This window comes from Xenopus tropicalis, chromosome 1 (assembly GCF_000004195.4).
Source record: "Xenopus tropicalis strain Nigerian chromosome 1, UCB_Xtro_10.0, whole genome shotgun sequence".
Taxonomy (NCBI): domain Eukaryota; kingdom Metazoa; phylum Chordata; class Amphibia; order Anura; family Pipidae; genus Xenopus; species Xenopus tropicalis.
Genome location: NC_030677.2, coordinates 204,126,593 through 204,147,863, shown reverse-complemented (window position 1 = coordinate 204,147,863; position 21,271 = coordinate 204,126,593). Strand labels below are relative to the sequence as shown.

Below are 21,271 nucleotides of genomic sequence, written 5' to 3'. Positions count from 1 at the left end.
TGAAAAGTTTGTAAACACCACGAAAACAGTTCCGGCTTTGAAAGCCTTCCCCAGGACTCAATGGCACTCGATAGATCAAACCTGGCGAAAATATAGTCCCGATTAGTGATGAGTGAATCTGTCCCGTTTCGCTTAGCCGAAAAATTAGCGAATCTTTCAAAAGATACGCAAAACGGCGAAAAATTCGCAAAATGGTGAAAATGTTGCACGTCAAAAAATTTTTTGCCCGCGACTATTCTTTTGTCGCCCGCAGCTATTCTTTTGTTGCCCGCAGCTATTCTATTGTCGCCCACCTATTCTTTTGTTGTCCACGTCTATTGTTTTGTCGCGCGGCTATTGTTTTGTCGCACGGCTATTGTTTTGTCGCCCACGGCTATTCTTTTGTCGCCCGCCGCTATTGTTTTGTCGCCCGCGGCTATTCATTTGTCGCCCGCGGCTATTCATTTGTCGCCCACCGCTATTGTTTTGTTGCCCGCGGCTATTGTTTTGTCACCCGCAGCTATTGTTTTGTCTTCCGCGGCTATTGTTTTGTTGCCCACGACAATTTTTGGCTAATTTTTTCATCCGTTTCGCAAAACAATCCGCCAATGGCGAAACATTTCACCCATCACTAGTCCCGATGAAAGTTTAACCAAAGCGTTAACGAATTCCAAAATGTTCGTATTCTTTGAGCAAAATACGATTTTTTGGTGGAAATTTACTGAAAACCACTAAAAAACTCGTGGAATTTTACCAAAATGTTTGCATACATTCTTAATTGTTCTAAAATTTAGAACTAGCTCAATGATTCTTGGAGTTGTAGTTCCAAATGTAGATATAAAACAATGCCTAGTAATTCATGGTCTATATAATATGCTCATGTTTATCTACTCCCCACAGACAAGCCTCTCCATATAATGGGGCCCAAGGCAAATGCCCTTTTTGCCCTACCTTACACCCAGCCCTGCCTATACCAGAAAATCAATGGAAGGTTCTCTCTGAATGACATTGTCATAGGGAGTCTGTGTTTCATGGAAATTAGTCGGACTGTTCATGTTGGGAAGATAATTTGTCTGCAGGTCGGCTCTGCGAATCAATGTTTAATTATCTGCATTCTTTGTAGGACTGAGGAGAAGAGATAACCGCAACCGTTGGAAATTTTCATTTCGATACATCAGTGAGAGTGCTAATTGGAGAGCTGATATGATTATATTTTAGCCTATCTGCCTTGTGGTTTAAATAGTTTTTACCTTACAATGCCTTCAAGCACTTACGCTGGCATTTTGATGTAGAGAACGAAGTCTTTAATTTATGTTAAGTGCGTCTGCAGCATCGGAGAACGTTGAATCTCAATATAATAACTGTATAAATCAGGCGTCGATGTTATTAAATGAAAAATGGAATCATAATCTGACATTAACACAATAAATATAGAAAATCGCAATGCATTTGAGCGTAATACCAAAAACAATGAAATTGTATCCATATGTCAGCTGTCGGGGTTCCAGGCCGTTGTTGTGGTGTCCACAAGTCGCCACTTCCCATTCATAGTTATAGTACATAGTTACATAGGGTTGAAAAACACCAGAGTCCATCAAGTTCAACCCTTCCAAGTAAACCCAGCCAGGGTCAGACTGGGCCGCCGGTTAAAAATCCCGGTTGGCCCGGCTCTAGTGGGCCCCAGCGGCCCAGTCCTGACCCTTGCTGGCGCTAGCCCTGCCCGACCGCTCCTCCCAACGCGTTAAATTATGCACACTTGGGGGAGGACGTTGGGTGGGGGGCCCTGCAAGGGGGGGTTAGGGGGCCCCCTGCTGGGGGGGGGGAATTAGGGGACGCGGCCGGCGGGGGCACCTGCAGGGCCCTGGGGCGGAAGCCACAGTCCGACCCTGAACCCAGCACACACAATTCAGTTGTATCAAAACTGCTTCTGTTGGTGAAGGTGATGACTTTTGCTTATCTGGGTAATTTCTGCCTGCTATCAGCAATACCTATGATAGACATAGCATGTTCCCTTCAAGTGAATGGGAAGCTGGTATCTACAGTATTGAGATGGACAGACTGACTGTCATGGTTTTTTCTGATAGACCAGTAGCAACGAGACACTCATTTACCATCAGCCTGAAGAACCAATAGCACCAGAAAGCTCAAAGCAGATGATCATTTTTAAATCTCTGGCTTGGAGACAAGTTTTGGAAGCCCAGAGACACAGTTTTACTCCAAACAGAGCCTCCTGCAGTTCAGCAGTCCACATAGGTCCACTAAATATCCAATAACAGACCTTATTTTGCATCCTCAAGGTCCCTTTTCATGCTTGGGTGGCTCACCAACACTTTTTTTTTTACATCTGAGTGGGGCTCACGAGTTATGGGGATCCCTGCTCAAGTGAGGTTAGGGCAATATAACATGGATCCATGGATCACAGTGACATTGATAATTCATCACCATTTATAGGCCCTAAGATAGACTATGCCATAACATGCCCCATGTCATCTTGGCCTGAACCCCCGGATAGAATGATCTTATCATAAAGTAGAAAGTGGAAGATCCAAAATAAGCTGCCCTCTGAGATATTTGCAATGTTACAGCATGCCAGTCATGATCTTCAACATAATTATGGTTAGACTCTTGAATACACTATTAAATCCATGCATCACAGTGTGGTTTCCAACGTTGTAGCCTTCAAGCCGTCTTGCCACACTAAGCAATTTACCACAATTACACTTGTGAGAATTCAGAATTGCCTCCCAAACTAGCTAGTGACTAGCTCCCTCCCTACCTTAGATGATGCCTCCCAGTATGATTAACCATGACCCACTCACTTTCCTTAATGGGTAACTAAGTCCTTCCATATTGCCTAAGTGTCAGACTGTCCATTCTTGCTGTCAACACCTCATCATTTGCCCTACAGCCCTGCTTTGATATTTCTTCCATAGACATTGTGAATTGTATCTCAGCAGTTAGCAAGTAAAGATTGTTGCATTCCACAGGTGCTATTAAGACTACCATGTTGTTTTATCTTTTTTTCCTTTTGTTTGGAATTATTGCCTTTAGTTTGCAATTTCAAGGCAAAGCTCCGACAAAGAAATGCACAGCATGTCCGGAATCTTCAATAGAGCACAGTGGGTCTAGGCAGCGGGAACCAAGACCAATTGTAGGTAAAAATTCATGCACTGCTTTAGAATCCAGCCCCCATAGCTCTCGTGAGCGACTCTGTATTCTACGGTAATGTTTGATTTGACAGTTAGAGACAGCTTTTGATACGCGAGTTCTCTTTAAATGACACAAGCATGACAAACGAGGAGACGGAAAGTAAATGTGTACATGTACTGGGGATAATTGTTTTACTGTATGCAGAGTGCAGTTGATTTCCTATGAGATAAGAGAGAAACAGTCAAATGGGTTTGGTGCACAAAGACGTTAATAATCGGATGTTTTTGATGTGCAACTAAACTTAGCTTCTACTTAGGAGCTCGAATGTCAGGACTGGCCTCTGGTGAGTGACCAGCAGGATGGAGCCTATGTGCAGAGTAACCCCCAGAAACACCCTTAAATGGCTGGATGGAATGTGAAGGCCAAGTGGGGTGAAGCAAAGGCATTTAATAGAAGCCAAACAGAACAAAAATAAGTGTCAATATACAGGCCTGTGATGAGGCAAGTAGGTCAGGACTGGCAGAGTACTGGCAAGGTCCAAAAGGCAGGCTGAGGGCAGTGGCAGGCAGCAGGCAAACAAGGTCAAGTAAACAGGCAGAAGAGCAAACCAGGGGGATCCATAGAAGACAGGGTGCCAGGTAGGGACAGGAGAACGGACGCAAGGAACCAGGCAGGGCACAGGCAGGGAACGCAGGAATCACGGAATCATAGGATGTTCAGAATCAGCATGGCGGCTAGACTCAGAAAGAATGACGATCGAGCACCGGGAGTTGCCAGAAGCAGGTTTATAAAGGCTGCTAATTGTGAGACTAGTAACACATACAATTAACAAGGTGGGTGGAGTCAAGAGGGAAGCAGGTAGCATTGCTGGATGCACATCAGGGCAATTGACCCCACATAGCTCGAAGAGCCTCCTGTGTCTCAGTGAGTAAGTGCAATTATAGTTCAGCACAAAGTCCAGCGTTCCATTCTCCTCAGTTCCTGACATTGAATGAGAAATGCAAGCACTTTGTAAGCCCCAGCTGGAGGATTCCCCTTTCTTAAATAGTTATTTTACTCTCTTTACACTTTCTTCCTTCCATTTCTTGCTATATAATTCTATTTACAACAGAGTTTTGCTCTGTTATCCTATGCACAATAGAGCTGTTGTCCATTTTTCGTTCGTCCAAAATGCTCTGCTGAGTTGAACATCGAAGTGTGATTGGGCAGATAGCTGAGAGGAGCATTACCAGGCCAATAAACTGTATAATCATACTCAGCCACCTCAAATAACCATAGAACAGTGTGCTTATTTTGGACGCACAGAAAACTTCAACAATTGCTCCGTATTAGCACTACAAGGATGCACCCTGAGGGGGGAGGGGCAGAGAAAGGGGGCAGCCTCTGGGCGTCTAAAAACTAAATCCAGCGCTGAGTAGTTATCTCATTCTGTATAATGGTACAATCTCAGTGGTCAGATGACACGGGACACGGGGATCAATTTGATCATTCAACAAAGAATAGTTGCTGACCTTCTCGGATGAAACATATTGCCAAATCTCTTTGGTCAAATAGATTGGTGGGCCATTGTAGACAAGGTACTGGTGTTTGGTCAAGTAAAAGTGGTTGTTGCCCTCATGAAAAGTTTTGTTGCATTCTGTGTCCAAATGAATAAAATATGGTAAGGTTTCACCCCAGATGTTGGCCAAGATAGGCGAAGGCCAATTCATGTAGTGGCCGAATCTTTTTCTGCACAAAATCTAGTTGTTGACCTGCTGCTGCCTGAGAGGATGGTTACATTTGGTCACTTACCATGCCTGGACTGGCAAACCTTCATCTATATATTTATATACATCATATTTCCTTCACTTATGTGTGTTTATCGCATCTCCTCCTACCACGCCTCGCTGGTTTTACTATGAAAGTGCCGCCATAAAAAAAGCTCATTTTGAAAGTAAATTCCAGGATAACACACAATTTTCTAGTTTCATGGTTAGAGATGTGAAGATTATTGAAGTTGTACACAGTTTGAATCTTCTTAGAAAGACATCGCTTTGATATACAGTATAATTAACATCCAACATATCTTCCATAAGAGCCTGCGAAGATGAAACATTGTGATGGGTATGAGCGATCGCTGTGCATTAGCCTCACACACTCTGTAACTAGCTGTTCCATGCAGAGCTGCTGCCTTTCTGAGCAAGGATTTGCATTAGTCCATTAATAGAACTATCTTCTCAACCTCTCTCTTACCAAGCCATGGGAAGCAAAGACCTGCATAGAGGATTAGAGCGATTATAAAGCTACAAGAGCATCTATCTACCTATCTGTCTGTCTGTCTGTCTGTCTCTCCATCTATCTATCTATCTATCTATCTATCTATCTATCTATCTATCATCTATCTATCATCTATCTATCTGTCATTTATCTATCTATCTGTCTGTCTATCTGTCTATCTGTCTGTCTGTCTGTCTCTCCATCTATCTATCTATCTGTCATTTATCTATCTATCTATCTATCTATCTATCTATCTATCTATCTATCTATCTGTCTGTCTGTCTGTCTGTCTGTCTCTCCATCTATCTATCTATATCTGTCTGTCTGTCTGCAAATCTGTCTGTCTGTCTCTCTATCTATCTATCTATCTATCTATCTATCTATCTGTCATTTATCTATCTATCTATCTATCTGTCTGTCTGTCTGTCTGTCTGTCTGTCTATCTGTCTGTCTGTCTGTCTGTCTCTCCATCTATCTATCTATCTATCTATCTATCTATCTATCTATCTATCTATCTATCTGTCATTTATCTATCTGTCATTTATCTATCTATCTATCTATCTATCTATATATCTATATCTATCTATCTATCCATCCATCCATCTGTCTGTCTGTCTGTCTATCTATCCATCTATCATCTATCTATCTATCTATCCATCTGTCTGTCTGTCTGTCTATCTATCTATCTATTTATCTATCTATCTATTTATCTATCTATCTGTCTGTCTATCTATCTATCTATTATATTTCCATTGTCCATCTACTTTTAGCAATGGGAAGCAAAGACCTGTATAGAGGATTAGAGCAATTATCAAGCTACAAGAGCATCTATCTATCTATCTATCTATCTATCTATCTATCTATCTATCTATCATATTTCCATTGTCCATCTACTTTTAGATTAAAGGAGAACAGAACCCCAATTATGTGTTTTTAAAAGTGTCTCCCACTGAAAGGGTCCCCTTCCCCCTCCATGACCTGAGGAAGAGTAGCACAACAGGGTTGGTGGGCGCCATGTTTTACTGTATCATGTCCAGTGTGTGTAGACTTCAAAGAGTTGACCACTAGAAGGGACATGTGCACTAGAAGTTTAGAAGACCTTATGCGGCCAGACATGATGGTCGCCAACCCTGTAGCTCTATTAGGCATTCTCTGGTTAGGCACAAGCAAAGGGGGCAGTTTCTGTAGGAGCATTACTTCTGAAGGGGGAAGCAGACCCATTCAGAAGGAGGAACATCTAATACATGTTTTGTACATATAATACATGCTTCTATAAATATCTAGGCACAAAATATGCATTCATCCCTTGCCTCATCCTAATTGGCCTTCTGGCTGTCCCTATCCTTTTCCTTATTGCTAGGAACAGTGGCCAATAGCAGCAAAACTACAGTCAAAAGGCTAGAGAGAACAAAAAGCCACATCTGTTTTTAGAACATTAAAGTTAAATATAAGGGTAAAGCCATCTGCTGCCTGTACAAGGAGTTGAGAGTGATATAGTGTGGTTTCCATGACCGTGATGGTCATGGAACTAGCTACATATTATTCTAAACTGCCCAGAAGTGCAGCCAACGACTATGATGGTCAATGAAACCACTCCATATCACTCCAAACTGCCCGTAGAGGCAGCGGTTGACTATAATGGCAACTATCTCCTGGAAGCTGCTCCATATCATTCCGAACTGCCTGCACAGGAAGCTGATGACTGTAATAGGCATGGAAACTGCTTCAAGTCATCACTAAATGCCCCCACAGGCAGCCAATGACCATGACATTCATGGAAGCCACTTCCTATGCTTCCTATCATTCTGACATGCCCATAGAGGCAGCTTTTGACCATAATGGCAACCACCCCATGGAAGCTGTCCCATATCATTCCAAACTGGCCACACAGGCAACTGTTGACCATGATGGTCATGGAAACCACTTCATATCATTCAGAACTGCCCATAAGAGCAGCTGTTGACTATAATGGCAACCACCTTCCAGTAAAGGCTGTTATATGGGCAATTTTGGATTTCCTCCCCCATTACTTTGTTATCAGTTATGAGTTAACAGAGCCATTCCTTCCTATTGTGCCTGTACCCACAGAGATGAAACATACAGAGTGGGGTCTGTTAACTCATGCTTTCCCATGCAGTGGAACACATCAAAAAGCTACACGTCAAGGGAACATATCAAGAAATGTATGTGTAAGAGCCCAGGAGTCGATGTTTATACAGTGATATGCATTGTCCATTTCTAGCCTTATGGGAACATATGATGTAGTCACTCTGTGAAAATGTATCTAGAAGACATTAGGGGTTATGTAATAAAAGGCCCGGGAGCAGTAAACCATAGCAACCAATCAGCAGGTAGCATTTACTGGCCACCTGTTTATAAAGCAAGCATCTTATTGGTTGCTATGGGTTACTGCTACTGGGTTTATCTCTGCATTATCTTACTGGACATTTGCACTATTTATACTGCTGTATCCACCTCTGGACTGATATAACAACGGGATGTTCAATAAAAAGTCAATAACCCCTTGTGTGTTGAGCCGCTATGGATGAGATTCTGCAACAACCGAGGGTGCCAAAGGCTGTCTATCCCTCCATTAGGATATCACTGAACACAGTCTGAATAATAATGGCTTTTGGCAACATCCAACATACTGTAACCTTTCTAAAATGAGCTCTGACATGAAAAATGTATTACTTTACAAAAAAAATATGGCGTTCGTATCAATATCCTTAGGTGGGAAAAAAAAAACCTAAAGGAAAAAAAAAAAAGGTGCCATTTATATAATTGCACTTGTGATTTTTCCCTCGGGTGCTAAAATTTTGCTTGATAGTATCTTTTCCTTGTATTAATACATCCATCTCTGCAGTTGTTTTTCTGTCACTTTGTCAGAGTGATGCCTCTGTGTATTTATATCGCCGTCGGATTTGCATTTCATAATGTAGCACTTTCATCTTGTAAATGCCGATCTTTACGACTTCTTGGAGAAACTGGGTGTGACTGCCGAACGGTGAAAATTAACAAGTGAGAATAATGAAGCCGAGAGCTCTCCGGCTGACAGAAGGTTCATTAACGCGCCATTAACATGCACAGCCCCCAAAATCAGCAGGTTAAAGTTATTTTAGGTAAAAAAAAAAAAAAAAGAAGAAGAGAGAAATTGGATTGAAGGCTTTCAGGTTTCTGGAAGTTAATATTTTCTGGAAAGACTGCAATTGTGCCATTCCGTAGCTTTATACCTACCTAGATAGTCCCATAGCACAATATATGGGGAGTGCTGGGGGTCCTGAATTTAATATTGACCATGGAGTCTATATTACCATGGAATATTTCCTTATCTCTGTAATAATAAAACAGTACCTGTACTTGATCCCAACTAAGATATAATTACCCCTTATTGGGGGCAGAACAGCCCTATTGGGTTTATTTCATGGTTAAATGATTCCCTTTTCTCTGTAATAATAAAACAGTACCTGTACTTGATCCCAACTAAGATATAATTACCCCTTATTGGGGGCAGAACAGCCCTATTGGGTTTATTTCATGGTTAAATGATTCCCTTTTCTCTGTAATAATAAAACAGTACCTGTACTTGATCCCAACTAAGATATAATTACCCCTTATTGGGGCAGAACAGCCCTATTGGGTTTATTTCATGGTTAAGTGATTCCCTTTTCTCTGTAATAATAAAACAGTACCTGTACTTGATCCCAACTAAGATATAATTACCCCTTATTGGGGGCAGAACAGCCCTATTGGGTTTATTTCATGGTTAAATGATTCCCTTTTCTCTGTAATAATAAAACAGTACCTGTACTTGATCCCAACTAAGATATAATTACCCCTTATTGGGGGCAGAACAGCCCTATTGGGTTTATTTAATGGTTAAATGATTCCCTTTTCTCTGTAATAATAAAACAGTACCTGTACTTGATCCCAACTAAGATATAATTACCCCTTATTGGGGGCAGAACAGCCCTATTGGGTTTATTTAATGGTTAAATCATTCCCTTTTCTCTGTAAAAATAAAACAGTACCTGTACTTGATCCCAACTAAGATATAATTACCCCTTATTGGAGCCAAAACAATCATATTGGGAATAATGTGGCCTAGGCTTGTCCTCAAGGTTTTATTCTCCTTTAAAGGACCCTGTGAGTGCCCAATGGTGCGCTTCAGGAGGAGAAAGACCTCTGAGGGGCCCTAGGATTGTCCTCAAGTTATCATTTTCCTTTAAAGGGCCAGTTAAGTGAGAGCCAACGGGATCAAGGCCTGGTCACCCAACATCAATACCCAATATCTTATAATTGTCTGGAGGCAAATCCCACCAACAATGTTCCAGTATCTAAGGGGAACCTTCACAGAAGAGCTGAAGCTGCTATAGCTGCAAAGGGAGGTGCAACTTCCTTTTGGTTTGGGGATAAGATTTTGGACAGGCAGGTGTCTCAAAAGTGTATATATGGGATGGTATAGCATATACACAGTATATATATATAATATTATGCTTTATATATGTCTAAGCATTGAGGAAATGTATTGATGAACTGGTTTTATCAGTGTATTTTTAATTAATTACTTTCAGAACATAAAGCTCTTGGAATAAAATGCGTCAAGCGTGAGCGTCAGTGCTGGCAGGATCTCCGGTATAATTAAAGAGAATTTAGGAGATAAGTGTTCGCAGGGTCACATGTTGGCTGCGCAGTTCTTCCACTTCACAAACCACAACTGTTACATCTCTGCCTAATGGGGGGGGGGGGTATTAGGTGCCAGCACCCACCCCACCCGCCCGGTGAGCTGGAACAATGGGCGCAACTGACACGACTATATCCCGAATCGACTCCCAACAGTTTGAATACAATTTCTTTATTCACAGTAATAGGACCTGAACCTCAGGGGAGATAAACAAAAAAAAGGAGAGATTATATCAACAGTCATTTAAATGGAAGAGTGTGCAGAGACACAGATAGCGGAGGGGAGGGAATCGGCTGGGAATATACTAAAACTTATTGCAAATGAAACTCACAAGAGCAAAAACTAATGCAAATACTGATAAAGCGCTACAAGCAAAAAAGCGGCTTCAGGAATGAAGACTCTGAAACAATGATAAGAAAGTGACTTAAAGTGACACCGAACAGGAATAATGCAATGAAGACTTCAGCCTGCAGCCTCCCAATCCCACAATTCCCTGCTGCACATGTGATGTCAATAAGGAAAAGAACATCCCAGTGCAATGCATTGTGGGTTATGTAGTTCCTGCATGCTGTCTGTAAGCTGTGGAGAAGTTGTTACAATTTGTAACATCAGTGTTTTAGTCCCTCCTCCCCTGCCAGGATTTCAAATGATGCAGAAAGAGAAGAACAGTTTTGCAGCTGGATTTCAGCATATAAAATGGTATTTATTCAAACTTTTTGAGGGAACAGATTACAGGGATAGGGATATTAGGGGTTTCTGTGTGTGTGTGGCTCTTTAACACATTTGGAGGCTGGAGTTCCCCTTTAAATAGCTAAAAGAACATTATTCTTGGGGCAGTGGGCTAAGTATGAGTAAAACTTGGGTTGTGCTTGACACTGGTCCCCAGGGCTGCTCTTATAAACTGTGAGGCCCAATTGGGACAATTTGGTGGGGCCCCCTACAAATGGTGTTGCCAGCTGGCACAGAACAGCTTTATGTGCTTATTCCTGTTGGTGCGGACCCCCATGGGTTCGGAGCCCTATTGGGCCCAATAGGTCTAATTGGCTTAAGGCCAGCCCTGCTGGTCCCAATAAGAACAATACATTTGTCAGTAGAGACCATGGCTGGGTGGGGCTGGCATGCTTCATACATTACAAGAAACAATATTATTTTATTAATTAATAATTAATCAATTTACCTGTATAAACACATAGCTGATTATGTGCGCAGAATATTCCTTCTCTTTGTATTTACCTACATAAATCACATGCCGCCGTATTGGCCAGATATTCTTTGTAGGGATTTGCAGAAACAATTTACCACTAGGTGGCGCAATTCAGTATCGAGGTGCCTCGGGGCAGTTCCCACTCAAATTAATTCTATTTATCTATGGAAAGAATTTGCAAAATGGGAAGACAAACAGTGTTTCCAAATGAGATTACCGTCTCCCTTTAGAGTTTTATCTCAGTAATATAAAGGCCGGAGCATAAGCCGAGCCAATATGACAGTTAGTGCCAGTCTAACTGCCAGTAGAAAGAGGTGGAATTTCCGGAGTTATCTGTGTCTCTGAACTGATGGCAAAATAAAGTTGATCTGAAAGAAAAGGGTCAGGTTCCCCTGTTAAATAAACTGCAACAAAATCTTCTCTCCCCGAAGGAAATTAGCACTAAATCACTGAATATTTCATCTGTGTGCCGTTAGAACCCCCGAGCTCTGTCCCCTTAATGATAAGCATTTATATTAAGTGAACTTTAATTACTTCATAATTGGACCTTCTGTGGGGAAAGATGCAGATCCCGATAGGCAGCCGTCTGTGCTGTAGGGCAAATAAGAATTATGCACCATTTCTAGATTAGAATTGATTTGCAGGTATGGAGGCCCCCCCCCCCCCCCCCCCCCGCCGTACAAGTCTACCTCTGGGGAGGGAGCCGGTGACAAAATTGAAAAGATTTAATTGCCAGTGCTGAGAAACGAGCCAAGCGAGTAGGAGGCAAGGAAAGGGTAACCTAAAAGCAGTTGATACCGTAATATTAGTGCTAGTTAGCGCTCTCCGGATGGAAGAGTCTACTGGCAATATCAAGAAGCGGCCAGCTGGTTTGCTTAATTGGCCTTATTCCTTGGCACTATGATCCCGGCTGTGAGGGACGCTGGGGTAAATATTGTACTGTTATTTAGCAAGAGAACACGGAATTTAACATTTAAATTGCTTCATATAAAAAGAGCAGCTTTACCAATAGAAACATCAACGAGAGCAACGGATGGAAAGATATCTGGAAAAAGATCTACAAAGGTCTACAAGGTCTTCTACAAAGGAAGGAAAGATATCTGGAAAAAGGTCTACAAAGGTCTACAAGGTCTTCTACAAAGGAAGGAACAATATCTGGAAAAAGGTCTACAAAGGTCTACAAGGTCTTCTACAAAGGAAGGAAAGATATCTGGAAAAAGGTCTACAAGGTCTTCTACAAAGGAAGGAAAGATATCTGGAAAAAGGTCTACAAAGGTCTACAAGGTCTTCTACAAAGGAAGGAAAGATATCTGGAAAAAGGTCTACAAAGGTCTACAAGGTCTTCTACAAAGGAAGGAACGATATCTGGAAAAAGGTCTACAAAGGTCTACAAGGTCTTCTACAAAGGAAGGAACGATATCTGGAAAAAGGTCTACAAGGTCTTCTACAAAGGAAGGAAAGATATCTGGAAAAAGGTCTACAAAGGTCTACAAGGTCTTCTACAAAGGAAGGAAAGATATCTGGAAAAAGTTCTACAAAGGTCTACAAGGTCTTCTACAAAGGAAGGAACGATATCTGGCTTGGAGCTTGGAGGACGTTGGATGAAAACGTTTGGCTATAAACTAGGGACTTCCTGCCACTGAAGGGCAGATTTAGCAAATTTCTAGAACAGTCTTGAATAATCTATAATCTCAGTTTTCAGTATTTATGAACATTCTTGAGTTGGTTAATTGAGGTGGGGGTCATTAGAAGAAAGTGTTGTCTTGTTTGGCCCTGAACACTCCAGTTACTTGCTCCATTCATCTAAACGAGAACATTTAAGGTTTTTAGATAATGGGGAAAAAACTGATGGGGAAAAACTTGAATATGAATTTCTAAGGCAGTGATGTACAGTTTGAGACCAATAAATATTAGATACAGAAAAATTCTTAAAAACAGTGATTCACTGGGAAAGAAATCACTGTAAAATCTCAAAAACTATTATTCCAGCATCCTCTGGGCTGAATTTGTATGCAATTGCTAAGCAGTGTTATTCCCAGCATCCTTCACCAGTCTGGGCTGAATTTGCATTTATTTGCATTTTTCCCAGAATCCTCAACAAGTTTTGACTGAATTTGCATTAAGATGCTTTGCCCTGTTATTCCCAGCATCCTTAGCAACTCTGAATTTGCATTCAGTCACATTCCCAACATCCTCCCCCAGTCTGGACTGAAATTTGCATTAATTTTCTAAGCTTACTTGCAGGGCACTGTTATTCTCAGTATCCTAAACCAGTTTGGGGGCGGATTTGGTTTAACTTGCAGGGCACTGTTATTCTCAGTATCCTAAACCAGTTTGGGGGCGGATTTGGTTTTACTTGCAGAGCACTGTTATTCCCAGTATCCTAAACCAGTTTGGGGGTGGATTTGGTTTTACTTGCAGAGCACTGTTATTCCCAGTATCCTAAACCAGTTTGGGGGCGGATTTGGTTTTACTTGCAGGGCACTGTTATTCCCAGTATCCTAAACCAGTTTGGGGGTGGATTTGGTTTTACTTGCAGAGCACTGTTATTCCCAGTATCCTAAACCAGTTTGGGGGTGGATTTGGTTTTACTTGCAGAGCACTGTTATTCCCAGTATCCTAAACCAGTTTGGGGGTGGATTTGGTTTTACTTGCAGAGCACTGTTATTCCCAGTATCCTAAACCAGTTTGGGGGTGGATTTGGTTTTACTTGCAGAGCACTGTTATTCCCAGTATCCTAAACCAGTTTGGGGGCGGATTTGGTTTTACTTGCAGGGCACTGTTATTCCCAGTATCCTAAACCAGTTTGGGGGTGGATTTGGTTTTACTTGCAGAGCACTGTTATTCCCAGTATCCTAAACCAGTTTGGGGGTGGATTTGGTTTTACTTGCAGAGCACTGTTATTCCCAGTATCCTAAACCAGTTTGGGGGTGGATTTGGTTTTACTTGCAGAGCACTGTTATTCCCAGTATCCTAAACCAGTTTGGGGGCAGATTTGGTTTTACTTGCAGGGCACTGTTATTCCCAGTATCCTAAACCAGTTTGGGGGGTGGATTTGGTTTTACTTGCAGAGCACTGTTATTCCCAGTATCCTAAGCCAGTTTGGGGGTGGATTTGGTTTTACTTGCAGAGCACTGTTATTCCCAGTATCCTAAACCAGTTTGGGGGTGGATTTGGTTTTACTTGCAGAGCACTGTTATTCCCAGTATCCTAAACCAGTTTGGGGGCGGATTTGGTTTTACTTGCAGGGCACTGTTATTCCCAGTATCCTAAACCAGTTTGGGAGTGGATTTGGTTTTACTTGCTGGGCACTGTTATTCCCAGTATCCTAAACCAGTTTGGGGGTGGATTTGGTTTTACTTGCAGAGCACTGTTATTCCCAGTATCCTAAGCCAGTTTGGGGGTGGATTTGGTTTTAGTTGCAGAGCATTGTTATTCCCAGTATCCTCGGGCAGTTTGGGCTGAATTTGTATTAAGTTGCGGATCCCTGTTATTCCCAGTATCCTAAGCCAGTTTGGGGGTGGATTTGGTTTCACTTGCAGAGCACTGTTATTCCCAGCATCCTCAGCCAATCTAACATAATCTGCCGCAGAACCTCAAACCGCACCCCCCCGCCCAAGGTTTGGCCTTATATTGGCTACAGCTGAGTAAATGTACAATAATAAATGCTCTCCAAGCCCAGCTGGCTTTATGCTGATACTGTATTGAATAGGATATAGATTCCATTTAAGAGTTGGTCGGACAGCAGCTCCATCATTTTATAAAAGCTTTGTAGGCCGGGCGGCAGAAGATCACCTATATGGCTAACCAGCGGGAGGAGGCAATTGCCTGCTGTCTTTATGAATTATATCTTGTTAGTGCCCAGTGTGAAACCGGTAGGATCAATAGATCAATATCATAACTGGATAAATAAATCATCTGAAAAGAAAAGCAAAGTGTTCAGTGCAACACAGGATTATGTTCTCTCTGCCCTGTGTTTGTAGATCCGCCATTGCATCTCGGATTATTATTTGCTTTATTCTGCGTCCGATGGAACAAACTATGCATCGGCTGTATCACGTAGATTTATATACTGGGAAGTGACTTTTTGGTGAATCAAATGACTGTCAGCCGAGGGAGCTGCCACTGATGTTCCACCGTTAGGCACCATTTGCCGGGGAGCTGCATAGACTCCCAAAGTGATGGAAAAGGTCAAGGCAATCATTAGAGGCAAGTGAAAGTTCTCTCCATTGGGGAAATCACATCCCCCATTAAAGGGTATGCTCAGGTTTGCATTAACCTTTAGGATGTAGTCGAGGATGAGGCAGTTTTTCCTAGAGCTCAATTAATAGGGGCAGAGACAGGCACGGTCGGCGTGGCCTCCCATTGTGTGGCCCTAGGGAGAGAGAGAAAGGCAAACTGAAGAAAGTGCATTGCTGTCTATAGATGTAGCTTTTCTAACAGGCCTTCTTGCTCTCAGCTCCTCTCAGTGGATTTTAGTTGTGTATAAGGGGCCGGTGGGCACAAGGCACCCCATCTTTACCCCCTGCCCTGCACCTTATTTCAGTTTTTAGATCCTTTTTTGCTCCTTTGCACCCTGTGCACACAACAGAGTCGGACTGGCCCACCAGGATACCAGGAAAACTCCCGATGGGCCCTGGTGTCAGTGGGCCCTCCAGCTCACCCAATCATTTGCCTTGTATGCCTATACCATGGCCATTACTCATTTCTATATGAGAATAAATTGAGGAAAGGATAGATGATAGTATTTAAAAAGAAGTAATTAAGAGACTAAAGAAAGGGAGTGAACAGAGAAGGGGAGAGTGGGCCTAAGTTTTTATGGTGGGCCCTTGGCACCCCAGTCTGACACTGTCCACCAATGCTCCTTAATTTTTGTTGTCTGGATGACACACATGTTAGGGGACATGTAGAGGGTGGGAGAGGAGACATCTATGTGCCTATACCCAGCTATGTGCCTATATTGTTCCTCCGAGGTTGGCCAAGGTGGCCAGGTTCCCTAGGCAACCTGCATGATGACATTGGAGGGGGAGAGTACGGTGACCAGTGTCGATTGAGAGATACCGGACAGGGGTAGACAAAAGAGGTGCCTGCCTAGTGCCCGCCATTGCGCCCTAGGCAGGTGTCTATTCTTCGTACCCCTAGTTACAGCCCTGCCATTCCTCGTGAATATGGTGCTACCTGCATTTGTCACTGTTGAATATAGAGGGCAGTGCAGGTTATTGTCTGAGTCAGGGTGCAAAATATGAAAATATATGGCAACTTGCCCCACCACCAGTAAATGAGCCCTTATGTGTTCGGCTGTTGTTAACTACAACTCCCATCCTCCTTTGTTCATCTGAAAGAAGTCTGAAGGGTTAGGGCGAGACATTATATTTGTTCACTTAGCAGTTCAAATGCTGGAGCTTCACAGCTGGCAGAATAATGAATAGAGCCCCATTCCGTTACCCTCAATGCCCAATAGGAAGGTCTCTGGGGCCACACATAGGCATACCACTCACTGGATCCATTTACATTTAAACATAATGCTATTAATATATAATCTTATATAAACATGGGATGGGGTCCATTCTGCTGCCTGCCGTATAGTTTGCTCTCTGTTTTACCCTTATTGTCCCATTTGCCATGATACGGCCCCCCCCTCTGGCTTCCATACAAATAATAACTGGATTAGACTCGTGCATTAGCTCAGTATTTAATAGGATAAGGCTTCCCAGCAATTTGCATGTATTTAGCATAAACTAATGTGCAGTTAATCCGCCCAAGACGATTCCTACAAGGCGCCACTGCAGGATTGTGCCCATTTGCCCTTTAATTCCTTAGGGTTTTGCTTACAGAATAATCTCATGAGTGAATGAGCCCTTCTGTATGATGGAACCATCACAGCGGCATTAGTCTCCCCGACTTTACTCACTGACTGCCCATAGATTTGCCATTGCTGTTGCTATTGTAGTCAAGGCCCATCACTGTTATGTCCATAGTCCACCCAACTGGATTTTCTGAAGGCCGTCCAAGCTCATGCACCCCTTTGAGAATGGAGGTGGGGGCTGATTTGGGCATAACTGGCAATGGTCATAACATGACTAGGGATGACTGTGGCATAATAGGGATGTGGCATATAGGGGTGTAGCTACAGGGGCAGCCATTCAAAGGAGAGAAGGCTCCTGAGATCATAGGATTCACACAAACAAGCCAAGGCACACATACATGCTAGGCCCCATCAGCCAATGAATGGGCAGAGTTCTGCCTTTACTCCCACACTACTTCCTGTTACAGTTAGAGCTGCATCACTTCCTGTCAGCTGATCTCTGAGGGAGCACACAGCCCATCACTAAATGGCGGCTCAAGGGAAAGGATGTAAAAGGGCAATATTTACTGATATATATATTCCAGTTTGGGGAGATTCTTTAATAGGTCACTTAATATAATATAAACTGTCTGTTGGTTACGTATTCATTCTGGGGGTGTAGTTTCCCTTTAAGCAGTCTGATCCCAATAGACTCCAGCTTTAAACTTATTTGCTTTGCCTTCGCAGGTCCCCTGAGGATCCTCTCCCAGACGGAATCTGTCACGGCGTTTGTGGGGGACACGGCGCTGTTAAAGTGTGAAATCGTGGGGGAGCCCATGCCCGCCATCTCATGGCAGAGAAACGAAGAGGATGTTAAAGTGGCGCCCGGGGACACCCGCCTGCTGGTGCTGCCCTCGGGGACGTTACAGATTAGCCGACTTCAAACAGCAGATGGCGGGGTTTATAGATGTTTGGCGAAAAATCCTGGCAGCTCCAGAGTGGGAAATGAAGCCGAACTCCGCATTCTGTCAGGTAATGGAGCCGTTTTGTGTATGTGCATACAGTATATATATATACTGCTCCTATATATCCCTTGTTATCTGTGCTTCTTTGTAGAATATATAGACTTAAATTTTATGGTATCTCTCTGTACAGGCTATGAGCAAGCTTAAGGGGCTGTTCCTGCTGAATTGTGCTTAGTACAGGGGAATCCCTATGTGCCATAGTTTTATGGTATCTCTCTGTACAGGCTATGAGCAAACTTAGGGGGCTGTTCCTGCTGAATTGTGCTTAGTACAGGGGAATCCCTATGTGCCATAGTTTTATGGTATCTCTCTGTACAGGCTATGAGCAAACTTATGGGGCTGTTCCTGCTGAATTGTGCTTAGTACAGGGGAATCCCTATGTGCCATAGTTTTATGGTATCTCTCTGTACAGGCTATGAGCAAACTTAGGGGGCTGTTCCTGCTGAATTGTGCTTAGTACAGGGGAATCCCTTTGCTGCCATAGTTTTATGGTATCTCTCTGTACAGGCTATGAGCAAACTTAGGGGGCTGTTCCTGCTGAATTGTGCTTAGTACAGGGGAATCCCTATGCTGCCATAGTTTTATGGTATCTCTCTGTACAGGCTATGAGCAAACTTAGGGGGCTGTTCCTGCTGAATTGTGCTTAGTACAGGGGAATCCCTATGCTGCCATAGTTTTATGGGATCTCTCTGTACAGGCTATGAGCAAACTTAGGGGGCTGTTCCTGCTGAATTGTGCTTAGTACAGGGGAATCCCTATGCTGCCATAGTTTTATGGTATCTCTCGGTACAGGCTATGAGCAAACTTAGGGGGCTGTTCCTGCTGAATTGTGCTTAGTATTGGCTGCAAGCTGTCTCCTGTGCTACTGGTCTTTACGAGTCCAGTACTTTGCTGTTGTGCTCGCAGCATTAACACAAATCAATGCCCCAGCTGGCACACTAACTTACTGGGCATTGAGGTCGCAATAGAAACAATTTCACATCTGCCCAGAGGGAAAGTCATGCATTTGGCCCAAGCTTCAGGCATTAGTGTGTATGGCAGCTTTAATCCATAGCCAGCCCTGCGAAATGGAATATGATTATTGTTATCCGCTGTCACTTACGCTCATCCCTATTTATTCCTCTGAGCGCCCTTCCCTGTATTAGACTTAATTCCCCCTGACAGCCGCCCGACGCATTTTGCGCACCCTGTTGCTCATTCAAAGGGATCGTTGTGAGAACAACGTGGAGGTGTCTTTTTTCCCGCTTGTTTGTAAAGGATGAAATAAAACAAAGATATATTGACATCCTCCATGCTGGAACCTTCACGTTGCTCGAATGAAAGGAAACCCATTCTGCGCTATTTCCCATCGCTGGCACATTTGCCAGGCGCGTAGTTCCGCTCCTCAGTATTTACCTGATGGGGGATCATGATGTACAGGTTGCAGAGAAGCGGGGGGATCGAGCCGCTCTACAATAGGAACCGGCAATGCATTTCATTTATGTGACAAAGGATAAATAGCATCACAAAAGAACATATTTTCCACTGTTTACATTTGACAAGTAACAGAAAACAAGAGGCCAAGAGATGCGCAGCTGAAATCTGCTGAACTACAAATGCATTAATGTGTATAGGGACTCAGCGGTACTGTTAGTATTATTATTTACTGTAGGGGGTACATTATCCCTTATAATACATGAGTGATACTCAGAGTTCCCTGTATAACTCAGCCTGCAGCCTTGTGCCTTTATATGGGCACAGAACCCCTCAGTGACTGCTAATATCCTTATCATTTACAGTAGGGGGTACATTATCCCTTATAATACATGAGTGATACTCAGAGTTCCCTGTATAACTCAGCCTGCAGCCTTGTGCCTTTATATGGGCACAGAACCCCTCAGTGACTGCTAATATCCTTATCATTTACAGTAGGGGGTACATTATCCCTTATAATACATGAGTGATACTCAGAGTTCCCTGTATAACTCAGCCTGCAGCCTTGTGCCTTTATATGGGCACAGAACCCCTCAGTGACTGCTAATATCCTTATCATTTACAATAGGGGGTACATTATCCCTTATAATACATGAGTGATACTCAGAGTTCCCTGTATAACTCAGCCTGAAGCCTCGTGCCTTTATATGGGCACAGAACCCCTCAGTGACTGCTAATATCCTTATCATTTACAGTAGGGGGTACATTATCCCTTATAATACATGAGTGATACTCAGAGTTCCCTGTATAACTCAGCCTGCAGCCTTGTGCCTTTATATGGGCACAGAACCCCTCAGTGACTGCTAATATCCTTATCATTTACAGTAGGGGGTACATTATCCCTTATAATACATGAGTGATACTCAGAGTTCCCTGTATAACTCAGCCTGCAGCCTTGTGCCTTTATATGGGCACAGAACCCCTCAGTGACTGCTAATATCCTTATCATTTACAATAGGGGGTACATTATCCCTTATAATACATGAGTGATACTCAGAGTTCCCTGTATAACTCAGCCTGAAGCCTCGTGCCTTTATATGGGCACAGAACCCCTCAGTGACTGCTAATATCCTTATCATTTACAGTAGGGGGTACATTATCCCTTATAATACATGAGTGATACTCAGAGTTCCCTGTATAACTCAGCCTGCAGCCTTGTGCCTTTATATGGGCACAGAACCCCTCAGTGACTGCTAATATCCTTATCATTTACAGTAGGGGGTACATTATCCCTTATAATACATGAGTGATACTCAGAGTTCCCTGTATAACTCAGCCTGCAGCCTTGTGCCTTTATATGGGCACAGAACCCCTCAGTGACTGCTAATATCCTTATCATTTACAGTAGGGGGTACATTATCCCTTATAATACATGAGTGATACTCAGAGTTCCCTGTATAACTCAGCCTGAAGCCTTGGGCCTTTATATGGGCACAGAACCCCTCAGTGACTGCTAATATCCTTATCATTTACAGTAGGGGGTACATTATCCCTTATAATACATGAGTGATACTCAGAGTTCCCTGTATAACTCAGCCTGCAGCCTTGTGCCTTTATATGGGCACAGAACCCCTCAGTGACTGCTAATATCCTTATCATTTACAGTAGGGGGTACATTATCCCTTATAATACATGAGTGATACTCAGAGTTCCCTGTATAACTCAGCCTGCAGCCTTGTGCCTTTATATGGGCACAGAACCCCTCAGTGACTGCT

The 21,271-nt window shown here is 43.0% G+C and overlaps 1 protein-coding gene across 4 annotated transcripts in view; it reads left to right on the top strand.

The window, feature by feature from the left end:
* dcc (DCC netrin 1 receptor) overlaps positions 1 to 21,271 on the top strand; it is a 499,711-nt gene that overhangs the window by 221,150 nt on the left and 257,290 nt on the right. For all 4 annotated transcript variants that reach the window (XM_004910366.4, XM_004910365.4, XM_002934447.5 and 1 more), the window contains exon 3: positions 17,806 to 18,090. In XM_004910366.4, coding sequence (XP_004910423.2) covers positions 17,806 to 18,090 — 285 coding nt within the window. The remainder of the gene's footprint in view (positions 1 to 17,805; positions 18,091 to 21,271) is intronic.